Source organism: Pollicipes pollicipes, unplaced genomic scaffold (genome assembly GCF_011947565.3).
Source record: "Pollicipes pollicipes isolate AB1234 unplaced genomic scaffold, Ppol_2.1 Scaffold_5724;HRSCAF=6776_pilon_pilon_pilon, whole genome shotgun sequence".
NCBI lineage: Eukaryota > Metazoa > Arthropoda > Thecostraca > Pollicipedomorpha > Pollicipedidae > Pollicipes > Pollicipes pollicipes.
Genome location: NW_023596746.1, coordinates 7,311,864 through 7,330,326, shown reverse-complemented (window position 1 = coordinate 7,330,326; position 18,463 = coordinate 7,311,864). Strand labels below are relative to the sequence as shown.

The 18,463-nt window shown below is 53.1% G+C and overlaps 1 protein-coding gene and 1 non-coding gene across 2 annotated transcripts; both read left to right on the top strand.

Moving 5' to 3' along the window:
- Positions 1-1,588: 1,588 nt before the first annotated feature.
- On the top strand, positions 1,589-6,092 carry LOC119102403 (uncharacterized). Its single transcript, XM_037225772.1, has 4 exons — positions 1,589-1,714; positions 2,096-2,263; positions 3,156-3,192; positions 6,037-6,092. Exons 1-4 carry the CDS (start codon positions 1,616-1,618, stop codon positions 6,090-6,092), a joined length of 360 nt encoding a protein of 119 aa, XP_037081667.1. The 5' UTR covers positions 1,589-1,615.
- Positions 6,093-9,912: 3,820 nt separating this feature from the next.
- Positions 9,913-9,984, top strand: TRNAG-UCC (transfer RNA glycine (anticodon UCC)). Its single transcript has one exon. It is a non-coding gene; the product is annotated as a tRNA-Gly (tRNA).
- Positions 9,985-18,463: the final 8,479 nt, after the last annotated feature.

Genomic DNA, 18,463 nt, shown 5'->3' with positions numbered 1-18,463 from the left:
TTGGCATGGCTATGATCACATAGGCTACATCCCCCTAACTTATACTAAACATATGAGAAATGGCTGTCCCTTTACCCCACAGATGCCAATGAAATTGTCCCTGCCCTTGGAGTGAGGTATATCACAATATTCCCAAGTATCTCGGCTTCTGGCATGTCAGATGTTGAACTGGAAGGCTTAATCACTATGTAATATGATTTGCCTGCTGTCCAGTTCTAATTCTTAGTGATCCAGCATCCATTAAATAACCCAACATCTTTTTTTCAGACTTCCTGATGAATTCCAATGTGAGAGGTTTAGCCAGGCTGTGAAAATCAGTTTCCAGGAAACCTCACTTGTGCTGGATACCAGTTCTGTGACCTGTCATGGATGATTTAAGCAAGCTGACCAAGTTATCACCCTCAGGGAAAAGTAAGATCTTTTTGTCCCATTGTGAGAGTGGTACTGTACAGCATGGAAATGAACCATCAGCATCACCTCACAGTGATCATGCTAGCACTTCTGTACTTAAAAAGACCACAAACAGCCATATTCCCCAGAAGAAAAATAGCACTCCATCCCTCCATAAGTCCGCCAAAAATTTCAAGAAGTCAAGAGCTAACAGATCCATGAAGCGTTCATCTGCTGAGCTCTTGCTGGCGCGGAAGCGGAAGCGATCGGCGTCCAAGAAGCGCACGGAATCCAGCGCGAGGCAACCGGCCGGCCCCGCCTCGGATCCGGAGCCCAAGCCAATGGTAGGGCCGGAACCGGAGCCGGAACCGGACCGACCGCAAGGGCCGTGGGGCGCGCGCGCGCCGCTCGAGCTGCTTCAGGCCGTGTTCGCCGGGGTGGCGCGCGCCGGCGGCGGCGCGCTGCCGGCGCTGCCGCGGCTGGCGCGCGTCTGCCGGCTGTGGCGCGACGCGGCGCTGGCACCGCACCTCTGGCGCGTTGTCGACCCTGGCGGCAATCCGCGAGAACCGGCGCACCAAGGCACGCTTGCGCTGGCTGCTTCGGCATCGGCTCAGCCACGTGCACGACCTCAGCCTGGGTTAGTGCCGCACCATGTTGTACGCCGCCACCAACGGCGCGGTTGACCGACCGGTACAAGTGTGTCGGCCATTCCCACTTGTGGATGGCTGGCGGTTCGCTGCCTGCGAATGGTGTTGTGCGGGTTAGACTTCTCAGAACTTGATTTGACGGGGGTAGGATTGTAACCTACAGGTTTCTGTGCTTTGCCCTTACCCTTCACGGTTTATTCACGACGTGCCCTGGTCTACTGCATGCTTAGTTTGTTGCACCCCGATGCTCCCCCTAGCTGTCTTCGCCGTGCAGCATACTCTTGCCATCTCCTTGCTATTGTCCCGGATAACCTCCTCTGTGACGGTCAGCCCGTGACCCCCCTCCCCCCCCCCCCCCCTCTCCTCCGGCAGCCGGCTGGGACAAGGTCTTGAGCGCCGACATCCTGTCAGACGTGTGCCGCGACTGTCCGGAGCTGCAGGCGCTGAGTCTGGCCTCGTGCCGGCGCCTCAAGCCGGAGCTGGTGCTGCAGCTGGCGCGCGTGGCGCCGCGGCTGCGCGCGCTCGACCTGTCGGCCGTGCAGGCGCAGAGCGTGCGTCCCGTCGTGGCCAGCGCCTGCATGCAGCAGCTGCTGCACCTGACGGGCGGCAGGCTGACGGCGCTCACGCTCGCGCACAACCAGACGAGCGCCCTGCAGGTGGTGGTCAACGCGCTGGTGGTACGTGGGTGGTGCGGCTGGCGTCGGCTGCCTTTAGAGGTTTCCGGCCGGCCAGAGCCGGTGCCTGCGAGGGCCGAGCTGGGTGCAGACCTGGTGGTCTTGCCGCGAGCTGAATTGTTCCGGGCTGGGGTGGTGTATATATATAACCAGTGTAGTGTGCGGTTTGGTGAAGGGTTGTGCCCGTGAACGTGATGTGGTGCTAATGTGACTCACCACCTCATACAGTGTATTGTAGAGGCGGCAAGTGAGAGAGAACACCTGCCATGGATGCCTAGATCTGTGTTATCCACGATGTGGCGCATAGTAAGCGAACGGGCGATAATTCAGCCCGTTCGCATGTGGCCGGTAGCTGGAGGTGACCTGCTAACCAATCGCGCGCAGGATGGCTGTCCGAACCTGGAGCTGCTAGACCTCTCCAACATCATGCTGAGAAACGGCGGCATCGTGTCTGTGCCGCTGGAGCGGCTGCAGGCCGGCTGCCGGCGGCTGCGCGTGCTTCGCTGGACCAACACCCAGATTAGTCTGGCGCCCGCCTCACTAGAGGAGCAGGTGAGAGCATGTGAGGTCCACTGGACCAACTCTCAGATCGGAGTGGCGCTCGCCTCACTAGAGGAGCAGGTGAGAGCATGTATCAGACTGGCGCCCGCCTCACTGGAGGAGCAGGTGAGAGCATGTATCAGACTGGTGCCCGCCTCACTAGAGGAGCAGGTGAGAGCATGCGAGGTCCACTGGATCAACTCCCTGATCAGACTGGCACCCGCCTCACTAGAGGAGCGGGTGGGAGCATATAGCGTCTACTGGATCAACTCCCACATCAGACTGGCGCCCGCCTCACTAGAGGATCAGGTGAGAGCATGTATCAGACTGGTGCCTGCCTCACTAGAGGAGCAGGTGAGAACATTTGAAGTCCACTGGACCAATCCAGATTAGACTGGCGCCCGCCCCACTGGGGGAGCGGTTGAGAGCATGTGAGGTCCACTGGGCCAATTCCCGGATCAGACTGGCGCCCGCCTCACTAGAGGAGCGAGCGAGAGCGTGAGCACCGCTGAATCAGCGTCTGATTCCAGCGGGAACATGCCAACCCTTAAACTGCAGGCTTTCTCTTGCAGTGTCGTCATCTTGAGTCCATGTACAGATGACATATGTTGCATTGCGCAAATCCCCCGATTTCATGGTCATGGGAATCCAAATTTAAGCATGGGAGGCTGCGTTATTCGCACCTGAGAGGGAACGTACTCTGAACCTTCAGCACTGATCGTTGCGATACTACCCTACGCCGTAGGCGAAAGTACTGCCCTACGCCGTAGGCGAAAGCACTACCCTACGCCGTAGGCGAAAGCACCGCGATGGCTGATAGCGGTATAACAGCAAAGAGGGCCCGGCTATGCTGATGACACCTGGTGTCTTAAACCTGAACTGCACCGTCTGTGTGCTCCGCCAGGTGGCAGCGGGCGGTTTCCCGCTGCTGGAGGAGCTGAGCGTGGCCGTGCCGCGTGACGCGTGCTGGGGCCTGGAGGACGCCGAGCTGGTGCGGCTGCTGGGCGCCTCTCCCCGGCTGCGCCTGCTGGACGTGCGCGGCTGCGCGCGCCTCAGTTGCGTCGGTCTGGCGCAGCTGCCGGCCCAGCACATGCAGCACCTATTCGTGTCAGGCTCGGCGGCGACGGCGGCCGCCGCCGGCCTGGCGCCGCTGCTGACGCGCTGGCGCCACAGCCTGCTCGAGCTGGACCTTAGCTGGGCCGAGGCGACCGTGGACGCGGCGCTGTTCAGCCTGGCCGGCGACGCCGTACCGCCGCCGCCGCCGCTGCGTCGACTACAACTACGCGGAGCGGCCGCCTCGTTCGCGGCCGTGCGCCGCCTGGTAGTCGGCTGCCGACAGCTCGAGGAGCTCGACCTCACCTCGTGCCGAGCGCTGCCGCGCGGCGTCAAGCGTCTGCACCGCGGCGGGGCGATCGCCGCGCTCGGAGACGGCGCCGGCTGAGGCAGCGCCGCCGAGCCGCGGCAGGGCGCCAAAGCCCGCCACATCACCCACTGCCCAGTTGAAAGTGCCTCACAGACGCACGCACAACTCTTTTCACACGAGTTGCACTGTCCGGCCATTCCGCGTATTTCTGCGGAAACCCTGAAAGCGCACTCCATCCGTTTACGCAGTGCGGTCTGTATCTTTGTTTACCTTTGTTCTGGGCCAGCATTAGATGTTAACATCGAGCGATCATCATGCTATGATTTAGGCTGTCCGGGCATTCCGCGTGTTGCGGCGGGAACCTCGCAAACGCACTCCACTTGTTCACGCAATGTGATCTCTGTTTTTATCTTCGTTTTGAGCCTTCACTTTTACCTCTTATCGTCGAGTGATTTATCTGATCGTACTTCAGAAATATATGGAGAAGGCAACACGATTGAGCTTGACGGTTCTATTCGGACACACCGGGCTCTGCTGTTCTTTCCGATGCATATCAGTGGGCGGGTAGGCGATGGACAAGCCGACGATGTCGCAAAACCACCTGGTTTACCGCGCCAGCGCTTGCGGCCTGTGTCGCGTCGCGTTGTTGTGACAGCCTGCGGCCGGTTTTCACCTCCGGCCGCCAGGTGCCCACTCGTCGGGCGTCACCTGTTTGCGCGCTGTTTTCGCCCACCCCGCTAGCTACACTAATTCCTGTACAGCGTGCCTCGTTCTCATGCCTCGATGTGGCGCGAATTCTCCGGATCTTAAACACTTGGCGCCGTGGGACGCAGCGGAGCGGCGGCTGCGGCGATGTGACGGTTTGCGCAGGCGCTGTTCCACCGGCTGCGGAGAGCTCCACGACGCACATTCCTGCTTGCAGCTCTAGCATGTGGGACCGCTGCCCCGGACATTCGCATGGTCTGTCTGCAAATTGGCGACCAAAGTGAACCATTTGGTGTGAGCAGCTTTCGCCCGGGCGGCGTCGGTGCGGTCATTACGTGACGCGATGAATCATTCCGGCGGTGTGTGATTCACCGTAACGCCCAACTGGTACGCCACTTCCTCGGGTGTTCTCACAGCAGCGGTGTAACTACCCGTAATGGCGCACAGGTGCTGCCGGCCGGCTTCAAATAGTTCAAACAACTCCAAGTGGTGTTTTTTTTGCGAATGAAGCGTGCAGATGGTCGGCCTGCGCAGCGGCAACGGAGCTGCCCGCGGGCAAACCGAGTATGTGACGAAAGTCTCCTGTCATAAAAATATCCTACTTGTGCTGACGACCAATGCGAGAAGTTGCACCACTTGTGAGCAGTTCAGGTTGAAGTTAAAATGAGACAACGCACTTGTGTCCTGCCAAGGACCGGTGCGCCGGATAAGGAATGACGCTAAGCCCTGAAGTGCAAAGAACTGCCTGTGGGTACCTATTCAGATACCATGTATATTCATATAACCATGTACATTAGGACACCAAACAAAATACTTCGCAAACCCTCTCAACAATATCGGCAAGTCTGGCGCTGGTCGTTCCACCTGCATGCGGATTGTCTCAGCTGGCGCAGCGCCGACCACGCAAATTTGGCTGCTGCGTGACGGTGAACATGGCATGGACATGAACGTTTTCCAGCTGGCACGACAGTGTACGAATGCATAATACTCCAGTCAACTGTCTCTATTAAAGGGAATGTTCCAAACTTGAGGAAAGTGAAGCAAGCATCATATATGACGAATAAGCTCACGTCTAACTATTGGTACGCTTGTAGGTGAGAAAGACCAGTGAAGACGACACATTTTGTGTGGTAAATGTGCTCTTCTATACGTCATTACTTAATTACGTCATCATACCTTGCACAACATTGCTTGAGAGCCAGTTGACAACCGTTATATTTGTAAATCGTGCTCACGAACGCCAGATATGAACGGCTCGACAAATGTATTCTTCTTGGCCTTGATCAATGCATGACCAACGTAATAGCAAGACTCGAATGAAGTTATTGTCGCGTCATGGTTGCCTGGGTAACCTTGAAATATTCTCCCCAAAACAGTATATATTTTCGCGGGCGTGTAGCTCAGAAGCTTCAAACTTCTTGAGCGTAGGGCTTAAGAAGGACAGGGTTGTAAACCGCACTGAATAATCTTCAATATGGCCATTGCAGCTAGCCCCTCCCCATACAACCACGGAACCCTCCCTTTAAATGAGTGTTAATATCTCAGGATTATCCGGTCGGATTACATGGCATCTAGCGACCGCTGGGTCACGGAGCGCCGCCGAACTCGACGCGTTCCTGGGCCTTGCGCTCACGGCTCAGATGCAGCGTCACGTGTCTCGCCCCGTCCTGCGGTTTGTGGCTCTCGTCCCCTGACGCGGCAGCCGCGCCGCTGTCAGGCTTCAAACAGAGCGAGCTTACCGCCCCGCCTGCAGCGGCCACCCGCCACACGTGAGTCCGCGGACAGCATTGTCTGGGAGCGTACCGGCTCAGGACCTGGCGACGCCAGCGGAGGGACTTGTCAGGCTGGCCATGTGATTTCCAGCGGCACACTGTGACGTCATCACGACCCTGTGACGTCATCTCGCTCCTGACGCCGTCCGCTGGTCACCGGCCGGACCTGACTTTTGGCCGGTGGCCAAGTGAGTGTCGCGCTGCTTTTCGCCTGAAACCGTTATCCTATGACCGGTCGACTAGTGACCGGCCGCGATATCTCGAACAACTTCAAGGTCGCGGAGGCTATGCGTCTAGGCAAGGTAATGCCTAGCTTGAAAATGCTGATCACATGGAGCTGAATTTTTGCTCTATTCTTGCTCTGTTTTTACATACGCGGGCTACTAGAGGCCAGGTGTCACAAGGGATCCTTACATTGCCCTTTAAACATGTATGTTCGTGCCGTTTTTAACGTGTCTGGCATGAAACATTGCCAGGCGATTTGTTACATGACAGTGCTGTGCCAAAAGGCCGATCAGATAATGTTACTGAGACAATGCACTGGTTAAAAATGTAAGGTCAAGTGAGCTTAATCCAACCTTTCTGGCGGAAAAATGTCACATAACTTTTACGCGTGACAGCTAGGCTCAAATTGTTCACTGTTGGACATCCGATTCATTAATTTTATTAGTGTATTAGTAAATCTTAAATGCGCCCGCGTCGTATGCTAAGCCAGCCGGGTTCAAAGTAAGATATGTTTATTGACTTAGCAACAAAGAATGATTACTGCTGATTACTAACAGCAATATGAATCAGGAAAATATAATCGCTTGTGGTTTGCAGGCTGAATCAGGTCAAAGCTTGCGTGACGTTAACAAGCAGTTTAACAAGCAGAGCAGGTTAGGCTAGTTAGTTATGATGTGCGCTTTAAGTGTGCAAAATCGACTAGATCAAAGGAAAACCCTTCATATAGCTACATGACGTTTGGATGAGCTAAGGTTATGGCTTCGAAGCCGAATTCAAAATCAAGACAGTGACATGAAGCCGAAGCCGAAACCAAATCTGGTAGTATTGAGGCTCAAAACTACCAAGCTGAAACCGAATACTGTGACTTGGTACTTTTAGAACCCGAAGCAAGTGATTTTGAGCTTTGTAAATGGGAATCAAAAGCCGGAGTCAGCGGCTTCGAAGCGATCAACGATAAACGTTAAAAAGAAAAGTTGAAAAGTGCTTCATTATTGCAAAAAGTCAGGAACGCAAAGCCTAAAAAGTACTTGCACCGTAAAGAAACTATAAGGCCATTCTAAATCGCATGAAACCGAAGCTGAAGCCATAATCCCATAATAGCTCTTAACATAAACAACAGCTGAATTCAGCCGCTGACACGCGCTTGGGTGGGGGTCAACGGCCCTCTCCCCGAGGGTTTTTTCCAGAATGGTTTCCAAATGGCGTGGTGTAGCCGCGCCAAATGTTGAGCAGTTGTAGAAAATTAAATAGCGGATCGTTTGATGTCAACAATTTAGATGTATCTTGTAAGGTCGCTGACCTATGGCAGGTCAAAGTCAGGCCATGGTTTCAGCGAAGGCAATTTCTAGGGAATCGTTCAATCTGATGCAATAACGGAGCGTTAGACGGAGCCATACATCTCTAAGATGCTTTCTTAAGAAATACAGCAATTGAATGAACAAATTACATTGACCTAAGGTCAGGCATGAAGGTCAGACCAAGTTCAAAACCAACCTGCCTTATTACCCTATGGTTTGCTGTATGGGATAGTTTCTGGTGCTCACCTCGAATTTATCGACAGCAAGAACTGCATTTTACATCTTCCATGGACTTTTTAGAAGTCAGAATAGGTCATCGACCTAAAATGACCCGGGTCAACATTTTATAGGAACATACTGCTTAACGTAATCCTTATTGCTTATTCAAATGCAAAACTCAGAGCAGTCTTGTATGATTTTGGTCACCATTACTTTCAAAAGGTCAAACAAGTTTACTAACCCTAAATGAGCATGTGTGTTTTTGCTGAGAAACAGTAATCTGGATTCTGGGGCCACTTTGAAGACCAGCCTGGAATTTGATCTCGTTTGACCTTATTTGACCAGCAGGTCATGATATAGAAACCTCAAACCTTAACCTAAGTGAGTCCAAGCACAGGCTTACGCATCCTGCAAATTTGGTCTCTAGCTTTCTTAGTTCCCGAGATCTCAGGGGGGTCAAATTGATCACCCACCCGAGCACAGGGTATCCAGCCGGCCACCCGGGCACGTGTTAAAAACACTGCAAAGCCGAAGCCAAATCCGAATCCAACCGTCTCAAATTACGCGAAACCGAAGGCGAAGCCGGGCGGAAAAAAATGGCTCAAGGCCGAAGCCGGGCTCCAAGCCATTGGAGGAGACTGCGGCTTCACAAAGCCGAAGCCGAATCCGAAGCCGAAGCCAAAGCCGAAACCGAAGCCGAAGACGAAGCTAAAATGCATTGTCATTGAGAGGTGGCTTTGTACATCGATATATACCACTGCTATTCGGTTATTTTTCCGTGTGGTTCCACCATGCATTATAGCTTTTCTGTCTTTCTACACGTTGCTTTATACTCTGTCATGACTGGCTGCATCAGCACATTCGAGGCTTGGTACATCCCCTTCCATGCACGTTCCCCTTCTGTCAGACATGCCACTGCTACATTTCTTTGCACCCCGATTACGTTATGTATGACGAATACTCCGCTCTCTGCGCAAGGATTTGACGAAGGGAAACCTGGCGGCGTGGTTCTGCCGTTGTACTCACCGCTCATGTATAACGAGTTCAGGGCTGACCTCGCCGGCTATGTGTGCACCTCGTCGGGGCAAGCGTAAAAGTATCGACCTGGTGCAGCGAGTGAAGGGGAAATTATTGTGATATTTGTCGTAGCATATCTTAATAATATTCACATTCAAACCCTGTCATATCCGTGATAAATGTGGTGCTCAAAACCGGGCATAATAAAATTGGACGAGTATTGCACAGCTGTCATTTCAACAGACATAAGTGAATTTCATTGTTGTAGTTGCCATGATGTCACCGTCCAAACAGGTTGGTTGAGACTCGATGCCGTTACTCGACTTAAGCCGCCCGTTACGGCCATGGTGATAGCGGTGACAAATCCAGCTTGGCACGCCATTTTGGATTCATGGACATACCGCACTCCACAAATCATAATATCCTGAAGAACTTGGTCACGGAAAGAAATGATTGTTAGAAAGCAAGAAAGAACAGTCATTAGTTTGGGTGTTATCATCAGTATTAGTTATCAGTATTGAGAGACACTCCATCCAAGGGCAGATGCACGGGGCACACGTCTCCAGCCTCGTCACGGGCCGTCACCCCTTCCACAGCTGCGTGGCCGTCTGTGGCGGTGGCCAGCTGGGCGCCGGCCGGCCGCCGGTGGCCCCGGCAGGTCCGGCCGGCGGCGGATGGCTGCCCGAGTGCGGCGGTCCTCGCCGCGGCACCGCTCCGGCCCACCCCGTCACGGTCGGCGCGCCCCGAGGTCGGCAGGTAGCAGACGGCTAGACGGGGCTCTGCTGGCCGCCGCGTGACGGACGCTCCCGGCAGTCTCCGAGGCGGGACACAGCGCGGCCGGAGGGCGATGGAATCATCAGCAAAGTCATCGCATCAGCCTTTGTCGTCGCCGATGGCATTGCCGGCCCATGCTCTGGTGCTTCAGGTGTGGTGTTTATGAGGTGGGCGTTTCTATCCAGGAGATAATGAGCACGTGGCTGGCTCTAGCAGTCACGTGACGGCTCATTATTAAGAAAGTCAAGTGCTCACGGCACGTATTTGAAACCTGTGCGAGCGTTGCACGCGATGGTGGTATAGTGGTGAGCATAGCTGCCTTCCAAGCAGTTGACCCGGGTTCGATTCCCGGCCATCGCAATGGTAGTTTTAAAGTGCAACACCATTTTCTGACGCTATTAATTGTTGGCTAGTTGTCATTACTTTGCGCACTACATTACCGAAGAATATCTATTTATTACGGAAATAAGACTTGTAATCAAACAAGTTAAGAATAGTGCAATAACCGAGCATATGACTGCAATGAAATATTTTAAACTCACGGATAAATATGCTGTAACACCACGAGAAAGAGCCAAACACGAAGACATAGCAATATTTGCCCCAGTGAACACTTCCAACGTTGCGACTGCCATCTCACGGCGAGTTTGAAGTATCCCAAGTGCGTGCTAAGGTGGCAATTTCCCACGGCTAGTTTGGCAGCATCTCAACGTCATACGAACGTTCCATGTCGCAGTCAACAATGACGTATTGAGTAGCACATTTACTAAATAAATAAGCATCGTTGCCTAGAGTGGTCATTTCCACTAAAACCGTACCAATAGCTATTAACTGGCTTTAGTTCGCTTCATCTGATACCTGTTTCAGTATCTTCAAGCGTCGAACGTTCCCTTTGATTTTGTCCGAGACAGGAAGAGTGGCTGGGTCGGGAATCTGGACTTATCACAAGCTTGTCAAGGGGGGGGGGTGACAAACAGGGACTTGCCCTTTTCTTGTCAAGCTTGGGGCAAGGTTGCCAAGCAGGGGTTGCACGATGGTCTGGAACGCATCTCACTGTTCATCTGGTGAAAAGGTTTCGGGACCGTACTCCAGTCAACCGTGGCCAGATCCTGTAAGAGCAGACCAGTGTCCATTCGGTGATAGCTGTGTGCGCTATTTTGTTCTGTTCTGTTGCATTTACGTTCAATGTACAAGTGCTCAAGCCATGGTGACTGCAGCAGCTCATCATGACACCCGTGTGCTGGATCTGGTTCGGGGAGTTGGTGACGACCACGTCAGCGATGATTCGTTGCTACTGGGTATGCAGAACGTTGGTGCGCACACGATCTGGATCAGCGAAACATGCCTCGATACCTGACGAAGTCGACGCACGTGACGCCTGGCTGCCCTCGCGCAGGAAATTGCAGATGAGGTCAGCCATGACCAGCGCCGACCACATACATTGTACGCTGTACAAGTCTGAGGTTCCATTTTCAACACACTTGCGAGATGGTCTAGACTTCGGGATTGCTGTCAGAATGTCTGACATAGCACTCAGGCATACAGAAGCCTGTACCGATTTCCCTGGAGTTCAGATGACTGCTCCGATGGCTCAGGCGAGGCTGTGTCCTCAGGGAGGGCCACCATACGGAAAGAAGCCATACGGTGCCAGCGACCCCATCGCCGCGGGTGCTGGGAGGGAGTCAGCCGAGGCAAGGCCTGCCGAAGCCAGACTTGAACCAAGGACCTTTCACAAAGATTGGCCAGCGCATTCACCAACTGGATCACCCAAGTGGTCAAAACAAACGGAAAGGTCGGCTTGAAACTTACTGTTGGTTCTGCATAGGAATTGTATGCATGAAATGCGATCTGATATTTTGTAAATTGGGACAGTGTGGGTATACCTTATGGATTGTTATCCAAAAATTCAGTTACTAGATTTATGTGCGAAAAACGTAACATTTCTTAAAACGGGCTCTATATTTTTTTGTAGATCACCTCGGTTTCTTTCAATTGGACATCTTATTTGTGCAACGTGCGGTGCAAGAACACGCTTCGGCTTGCAAATCATCTTACATGTGGTTGAGATTCGTTGAAATCGTGGTGCCCCTATGTAGCTGGTGTCAACTGTGGATTACCTTACAGAGATTTTGATCTATCCGTCTTGATCCACACGCTTTCTGCTTTGGAGCTGCGCTGTAAGCCAGTTGCTAAGGAAGTGAAGTGGTGAGTACGTCGCATGTCACAATCATTAAAGGAAGTGTTCCACACTTGTGTGGGGTCTTAACCGAAATAACCATGTTTAAGATCATTTGGTTCAGTTCACAGTCCCGCCCTTCTTGAGACCTAAACGTCCCTGGTTTTTGAGCTACACCCCGGCGAAGATGTGCAGACTTTTTCGGGGGGGGGGGGGAGGGGGACTCCTTCAGGGTTACCCAGGCATCCATGATGCCATAATGACGTCGTTCAAATCATGCCAACATGCTTACTAAATTGAGAAATTATGCTTTCAAGAGCAGTCTTTTTCACTCGAAGGTATATCAACAGTCACAAGAGAGCTCATTTCGTCATGTCTGATGATTGTTTTAATATCTTTTAATGTGTAACATTCCCTTTAACCCTCCACCACTGAGGTGCAGCTCCGCAAAATGGGTTTGGGCGATGACCTGGGGAAAATGGCTAACTCACCCCGAAATGCACTAAAAACACGTTTCTTTCCGATTTGACTCACTGCCTTTCCCCACCAGGGAGCGGGAGGGCGGAGAGAGGGGGAGGGGGCTGGATTGAATACAACTGAATAGGACACGACAATGTAGTTTACTACTGAATAGGCAGGAACTGAATGGAAATACGTAAATAGGACACCATATCCCTGCTCCACCACGTTTTCTCGCTTTGTCTCGGCGAAAGACGTCGTTGGACAGCATAATAGTTTTGCTTAGCGTTGAGGTCTGGGCCACCTTCTGGTTATCGGCACGAGGCCGATGTAGGAGAGGGCCGTTGTCATGGGGCTTTAGATGTGATTCACGTGTACAGCTTCGGGGCACAGAGTGCTAGTTGGTGTACGCCGCTGCTTGAAGATGCCATGGAAGCCCCCGACCGCAGGGTGGGCTGCAGGCTGGAGAACAGCACCCGAGTCTAATATGGCAAGTATATTAGGAGCTCCCCGACGTGGGTGTAGTTTCGTAAAATACGTATGGGGAGCTTAATGTGGAAAAATTGCTACGCATACTCCCAAAATACACTAACCAGGTTTCCTTACGGATTTGGCCCACCCTCCTCACAAAGTTAGAGGGCTGGATTCCCCCCCCCCCCCCCCCCCACCTCCCAACTGAATAGGAAACTACGCATTCGCTCCAGTACGCTTCCTCGCTCCGTTTCGGCGGAGTTGCTGTCGTAGGACCTCATTATCATGCCATTTGGCGTCCATGGTCGAAACCAGGTTTTGGTAACCGCCGTAGAATTGACATTGTGCGGCTTCAGATATTGTTCGATTTGTATGGCGTCGAGTATAAAGAACGGCTTTAAGTAGACTCGAACCTGTTTGGAGGCAAATATGCGACTGGTTTCTTTTCATTCACTGGCAAGACGTCGTCGTCTTGTCAAGTCGTCGTCGTGGCGGAATAACGCAATGTGTTACAGTCTGTAGAGCTCGAAGCATTGCTGAATGATGCCAGAACACTAAGGCAGTACCACAAAACTAGACCAGAGCTAACAAGACACACGTATCATGCAATTAAAGACACACGCATGCCACAGCGAAAATACCCAGGGAAACACCACGATATCAAAGCTCCTCAAATGTGTTAAAATTTGAGCATGAAGGAAGCGTCTTTTTAGGATAAAAACTTCGTAAAAACTCCAGGCTCAAACTGATAACACTGATCCCTTCGGAGTGTTAATAGCGCTTATAGAGTAAAAACTAGCAAAACACCCCCAGCGTATGCTTTTTCTGGGAGCATTGACACACAATGAAAGCGGTCAACTTCCTCAAAAACGTCCTTGCGAATTTGTTCATGGAGCGATGGGAAAGATGAGATTGCGGTCCGCTGAGAACTCCATGGAGTTTGCAGATGATGATCGTGATTTCGCAGATGAGCCTTCGTGGTGACTGATCATGTGATAATTCCAAATAATTATGCTGTCAGTAAACTGTCAATCAGATAATATTGTGGCGCTTTGTTGTTCTGACAAGCGTGCAGCTTTATCTACACTCTGCCGCAGCCTCCACTGCGTGTGCACTTTTCGAATGTTGTGAGCGCATTGATTTGACTTGGTTCTTACTTAGCCCCTGCGGCCTTACGGGCACCACCTACCATTTAGCTCTTATGCCACTTTTGTCCATGTCAGACCCGTGGGATTAAGCAAAATCCTAAGTAATGGGGAAACTACTGCGCCTAGACTTGGTCATCAACGCTACCGAGCCTTACTCAGCACAGCGGCCAGGCTTCGAGTTCGTGGTTTGCGCACATGCTTGTGAGGAGCGCCCGCCAGAGCGGCCGTGAGGGAGACTTGTGGCTGACGGCTACTGCGTATTTCCGGTGAAGGGAGAGCTGCGAGGCTCATGGTGAAGCGGTGTGCACGTGCTCGCGAGGAGCTCCTGCTAGAGCGGCCGTGAGGGAGGCTTGTGGCTGACGGCTGCTGCGTATTTCCGGTGAGGAGAGACACTGCGAGGCTCAGGGTGAAGCGGTGTGCACGTGCTCGTGAGGAGCTCCTGCTAGAGCGGCCGTGAGGGAGACTTGTGGCTGACGGCTGCTGCGTATTTCCGGTGAGGAGAGACACTGCGAAGCTCAGGGTAAAGCGGTGTGCACGTGCTCGTGAGGAGCTCCTGCTAGAGCGGCCGTGAGGGAGACTTGTGGCTGACGGCTGCCGCGTATTTCCGGTGAGGAGAGACACTACGAAGCTCAGGGTAAAGCGGTGTGCACGTGCTCGTGATATCCTGCTAGAGCGGCCGTGAGGGAGACTTGTGGCTGACGGCTGCTGCGTATTTCCGGTGAGGAGAGACACTGCGAGGCTCAGGGTGAAGCGGTATGCACGTGCTCGTGAGGAGATCCTGCCAGAGCGGCCGTGAGGAAGACTCGTGGCTGACGGCTGCCTGCGTATTTCCGGTGAGGGGAGACGCTGTGAGGCTCAGGGTGAAGCGGTGTGCACGTGCTCGTGATATCCTGCCAGAGCGGCCGTGAAGGAAGACTTGTGGCTGACGGCTGCTGCATGTTCCCGGTGAGGGGAGACGCTGTGATGCATGGTGAAGCGGGAAAAGGGGATAATAGGGGATGATGAACGCTTAAGCTAAATCCCAAGCAACAGTGGTTGATACCTATTCGTATTCGGACACTTTCAACCCAAATAAAAAAGTTTAACGTGTGCCTGGGTGGTCAGTTGGATATCTTTTAGCTCGGTTGGGAGTGGGGGTCAACTTGATCTCCCTTGAGATCTCAGGAACCAAGAGAGACAGATACATCAAATTCACAGGGTGTGTTGGCCTGTACGTGAACTCACTTAGAACAAAGTTTAAGATTCCTAGATCATGACCTTCGGGTCAAATAAGATAAAACAAGGTGAAACTTCAAGCTGCTCTCAAAAGTGTTCCCAGAACCTAGATAGCTGTTCCAGGGAAAAGGCCACTTGCTCACTTAAGGTCAGCGAACTTGTTTGACATTTCGAAGGCCATGGTGACCAAAATCATACATGACTGCAATGAGTTTTGCATTTGAAAAAGGAACAAAGATTGCGTTCGGCAATATGCTCCTAAAAACGAAATTTTGGCCCAAGTCATTTTAGGTCAGCGACCTATTCTGACCTTTGTAAATTTCATGGATGATATCTTATGCGGTTCCTGTTATCAATAAATGCGAAATGAGCACCAGAAACTACCCCATACGATAACTCCTAGAGTAGTAAAATAGGTTGGCTTTGACGTTGGTCTGACCTTAATACCTGACTCTAGATCAATATCATTTGTTCACTTAATTGTTTTGCTGCCTAAGAAAGTAACTCAGATACGTATAGCTTTGTGTAGCACTCCGTTGTTCCACAAAATTGAACGATTCCATAGAAATTGACTTCGCTGAAACCATGGCCTGACTTTGACATGCTGTAGGTCAGTAACCTTATACGGTACACCTAATTTTTTGACATCACACGATCTGATATTCAATTGTATACAGCTATGCAAAATTTGACGTGGCTGCGCCATGCCGCTCAACAGCCAACCCGGAAAAACCCTCGGGGGGACGGGTCGAATTTGATCTCCGCCCGAGTGCCTGTTAATGTAAGAATATGTAAAAAAGTCAAGCAGCGGCGTCCGAACGCGCCGCCGCCGGCGCGACCGATCAACGCCGTCGAGATGGCCTCGCACAACTATCTGGCCATGCGCGTGGCATTTCTTTTAAAAAAGAAGAACAACGAGGGAGAAATGTATTAATACGTCCAAGTGCGTGCGTATGTCCTTAGAGGGTTTGCGATTTCTGTGCTTCATGGACATTTCATTATGGTAGGCTTTGATTGGGCCCAACACCTGTCAATAGCTCGACGGTAGCTTTTGAAACCACGACTGGACCTTTTCCGAAAGGTTGCGAGTCGTGGGCAGACCAGCGACATTTACCTTTATGGGAAGGGCAGCCATCGCGTCACAGGGCCTCAAATGTGTTGCACTGACGAGGTAACTGGCGGTGCATGGTAACTGGTGCATCGTGCAGCGTCGATGAAACAGCATACCCGGACATCTTTGCACGCATATACATGCAAATGTGTGTAAATTCGCAGGAAACTGGTTGAAGCTGGTGCGTCCTTGAGCGGATCGCCACTCCCATCGCTCAGTGAGCCCGGGCCACGTACGTGGTCCAGTACCGGAGCGCACAGCGAGATCATGAATGCAATTGCTCCATTAGACACAGCGCCTTGAAAAATGCCCTCCGGTCCGACCATTATGAACCAGGAAGGGCTCGCGCTGCGCGCGGCGTGAGCGGCGGGATCCGCCTTCCGATCACGATGCTGGCTTGGTGTCGGTACCAGATGCTGATCGGCGTGGCGCCGTTAGCCAATCCGCAGGCGGGAGAGGTCGAATGGTAGCTGATCGGCGTGGCCTCGTTACCAATCTGAAGGCGGGGGAGCTCGAATAATACGGTTTTTACTGGAGGAGACCATTCACCGTACGAAGGCTTGCAAAGCATGCATTTGATACGGCAACAAAACCACGTAAGTGAAAACCTGACCGGTTTAGGTTTCCAATGAGGTACACGAGGCAAAAACTGGATGCGATCGAGACACAAAAACTGGGACAAGATAAGCCGTGCCCGGCTACATCACCACTTTAGCGGAGTCCCGAGTGTAAACGTGAACTAGATATAAATGCTGCCTTCATTAATCAGAGCACGTCAGGCGAGTCACACAATGAAGAGCCGGAGTTGCAACACAAACGATGTTCACACCTAAACGAGACCAACGAGACTCTGCGTTACCCGTCTCAGCTCCTCGACCATTCAGCAGAGCCACAATGGCAGTTCTGGTGGTTGGCCAGGCCTTTAAGGTCCGACAGTGTCAGCGAGCCCGATGCGGCCGCCCGCGGCTGCCTGACCCTGACCGAAACTCTGAGGTCGTTCGAGCCATTGTAGCCGCACCGCCGACCCTGCTCCACGGCCCAGTGACCTGGCGCGGCCGCGGCTACGGCCGCCGCGTTCCCGGCCGCCGTGGCGCCCGGCTGGCGCAGACGCACCGGGCGGAGGCCTGCCCCCGCCCAGCGCACGCGTGGGGTAAGACACGTGACCTTCCCACGGCGCGCGGCCCCGGCGGTGCCTGCGTCGGTCCACACCACCTGCAATCACGTGGCTCGGGAGCGGTGGGCTGCGGCGCCGCCCCGCCGCCCCGCCGCCCCGCCGCCTGCGTGACGCCCGTCAGAGGGACACGTGACCTGTCGGCGGCGGCCTGGAGCGCCGACCTGCCGCCGCCTGCGTGACACCCGTGGGGAGGGGCATGTGACCGGGAGGGGGGGGGGGGGGGGCAGGCTGGAGCGCCGAGCACAGGCTGCGTGACACCCATCACAGCGCCACGTGACCTGGGAAGCGACAGGCCGGGGTGTCGGCCGCCGTCCTGCGTGACGCTCGTCAGAAAGCCACATGACCCAGGGAGCGATGGACCGGCGCCGACGGTCGGCGGCGGGTCAGGGAGTCACGTGACCGCGACCGTCTCGCCAGCAGATCGGTGACGTCACGGCCGCCGCGCTCTCGCGTGCTGAGCTGCAATCTCCGCCGCGTCCGCTCCCTTCCCCTCCTTGCCTTCGGGCTACCCGTACCGTCTTCTGCAGGGCCGAGCGGCGCCGACCGGCGGCTTTGGCGTGAACAGCAGACTTGGAGCGAGGCACCGCGGGAGCTTCGCAATTCGAGTCAATTCGTTGGTAATTTTCGTCTTTCCTGGCCTAATGTTCGCCAGTTTTAATCTAGCATGAAGGAATAGCTATCAAGGTTGATGACTTTGATCCCATTAATTTACGGTAAATTGCCACAACATGACCATGCACACTTTTTGGGGAGGGGCTGTTTTTAGCTTAGCGTCTATGCAGCTGGGGATGTGCAGTCTAGACTCAGTTTCACAGCTTTATTTCCACATTTGGTTTTACGCACAGGAGCTATCTGAATGACAGCTAAGTAACTTCTAGTGTCAGCCGGACAGCGTTCATCGGGGATGGTGCAGCGTTTGCTCAGTGCCGCACGAAAGTTTGCCCAGTGTGCGCGGTCTACTGCTATCCGACGGAGTTGCCAACCAATTGCAACACTTGGCCACGTTGTTAAGTATCTTAAGCCATTCTCTAGTAAGGTTTTATCTATTGCCTTTGTGTACCATTTTAAAACGCTGCTAACTCATT

Coding starts and splice junctions, on each gene's coding strand:
- LOC119102403 (XM_037225772.1), top strand. CDS start 1,616: ATGCAGCAGCTGCTGCACCTGACGGGCGGCAGGCTGACGGCGCTCACG. Junction 1,715..2,095: donor TGGTGGTCAACGCGCTGGTG/GTACGTGGGTGG, acceptor AATCGCGCGCAG/GATGGCTGTCCGAACCTGGA. Junction 3,193..6,036: donor CCCGCTGCTGGAGGAGCTGA/GCGTGGCCGTGC, acceptor CGCCGCTGTCAG/GCTTCAAACAGAGCGAGCTT.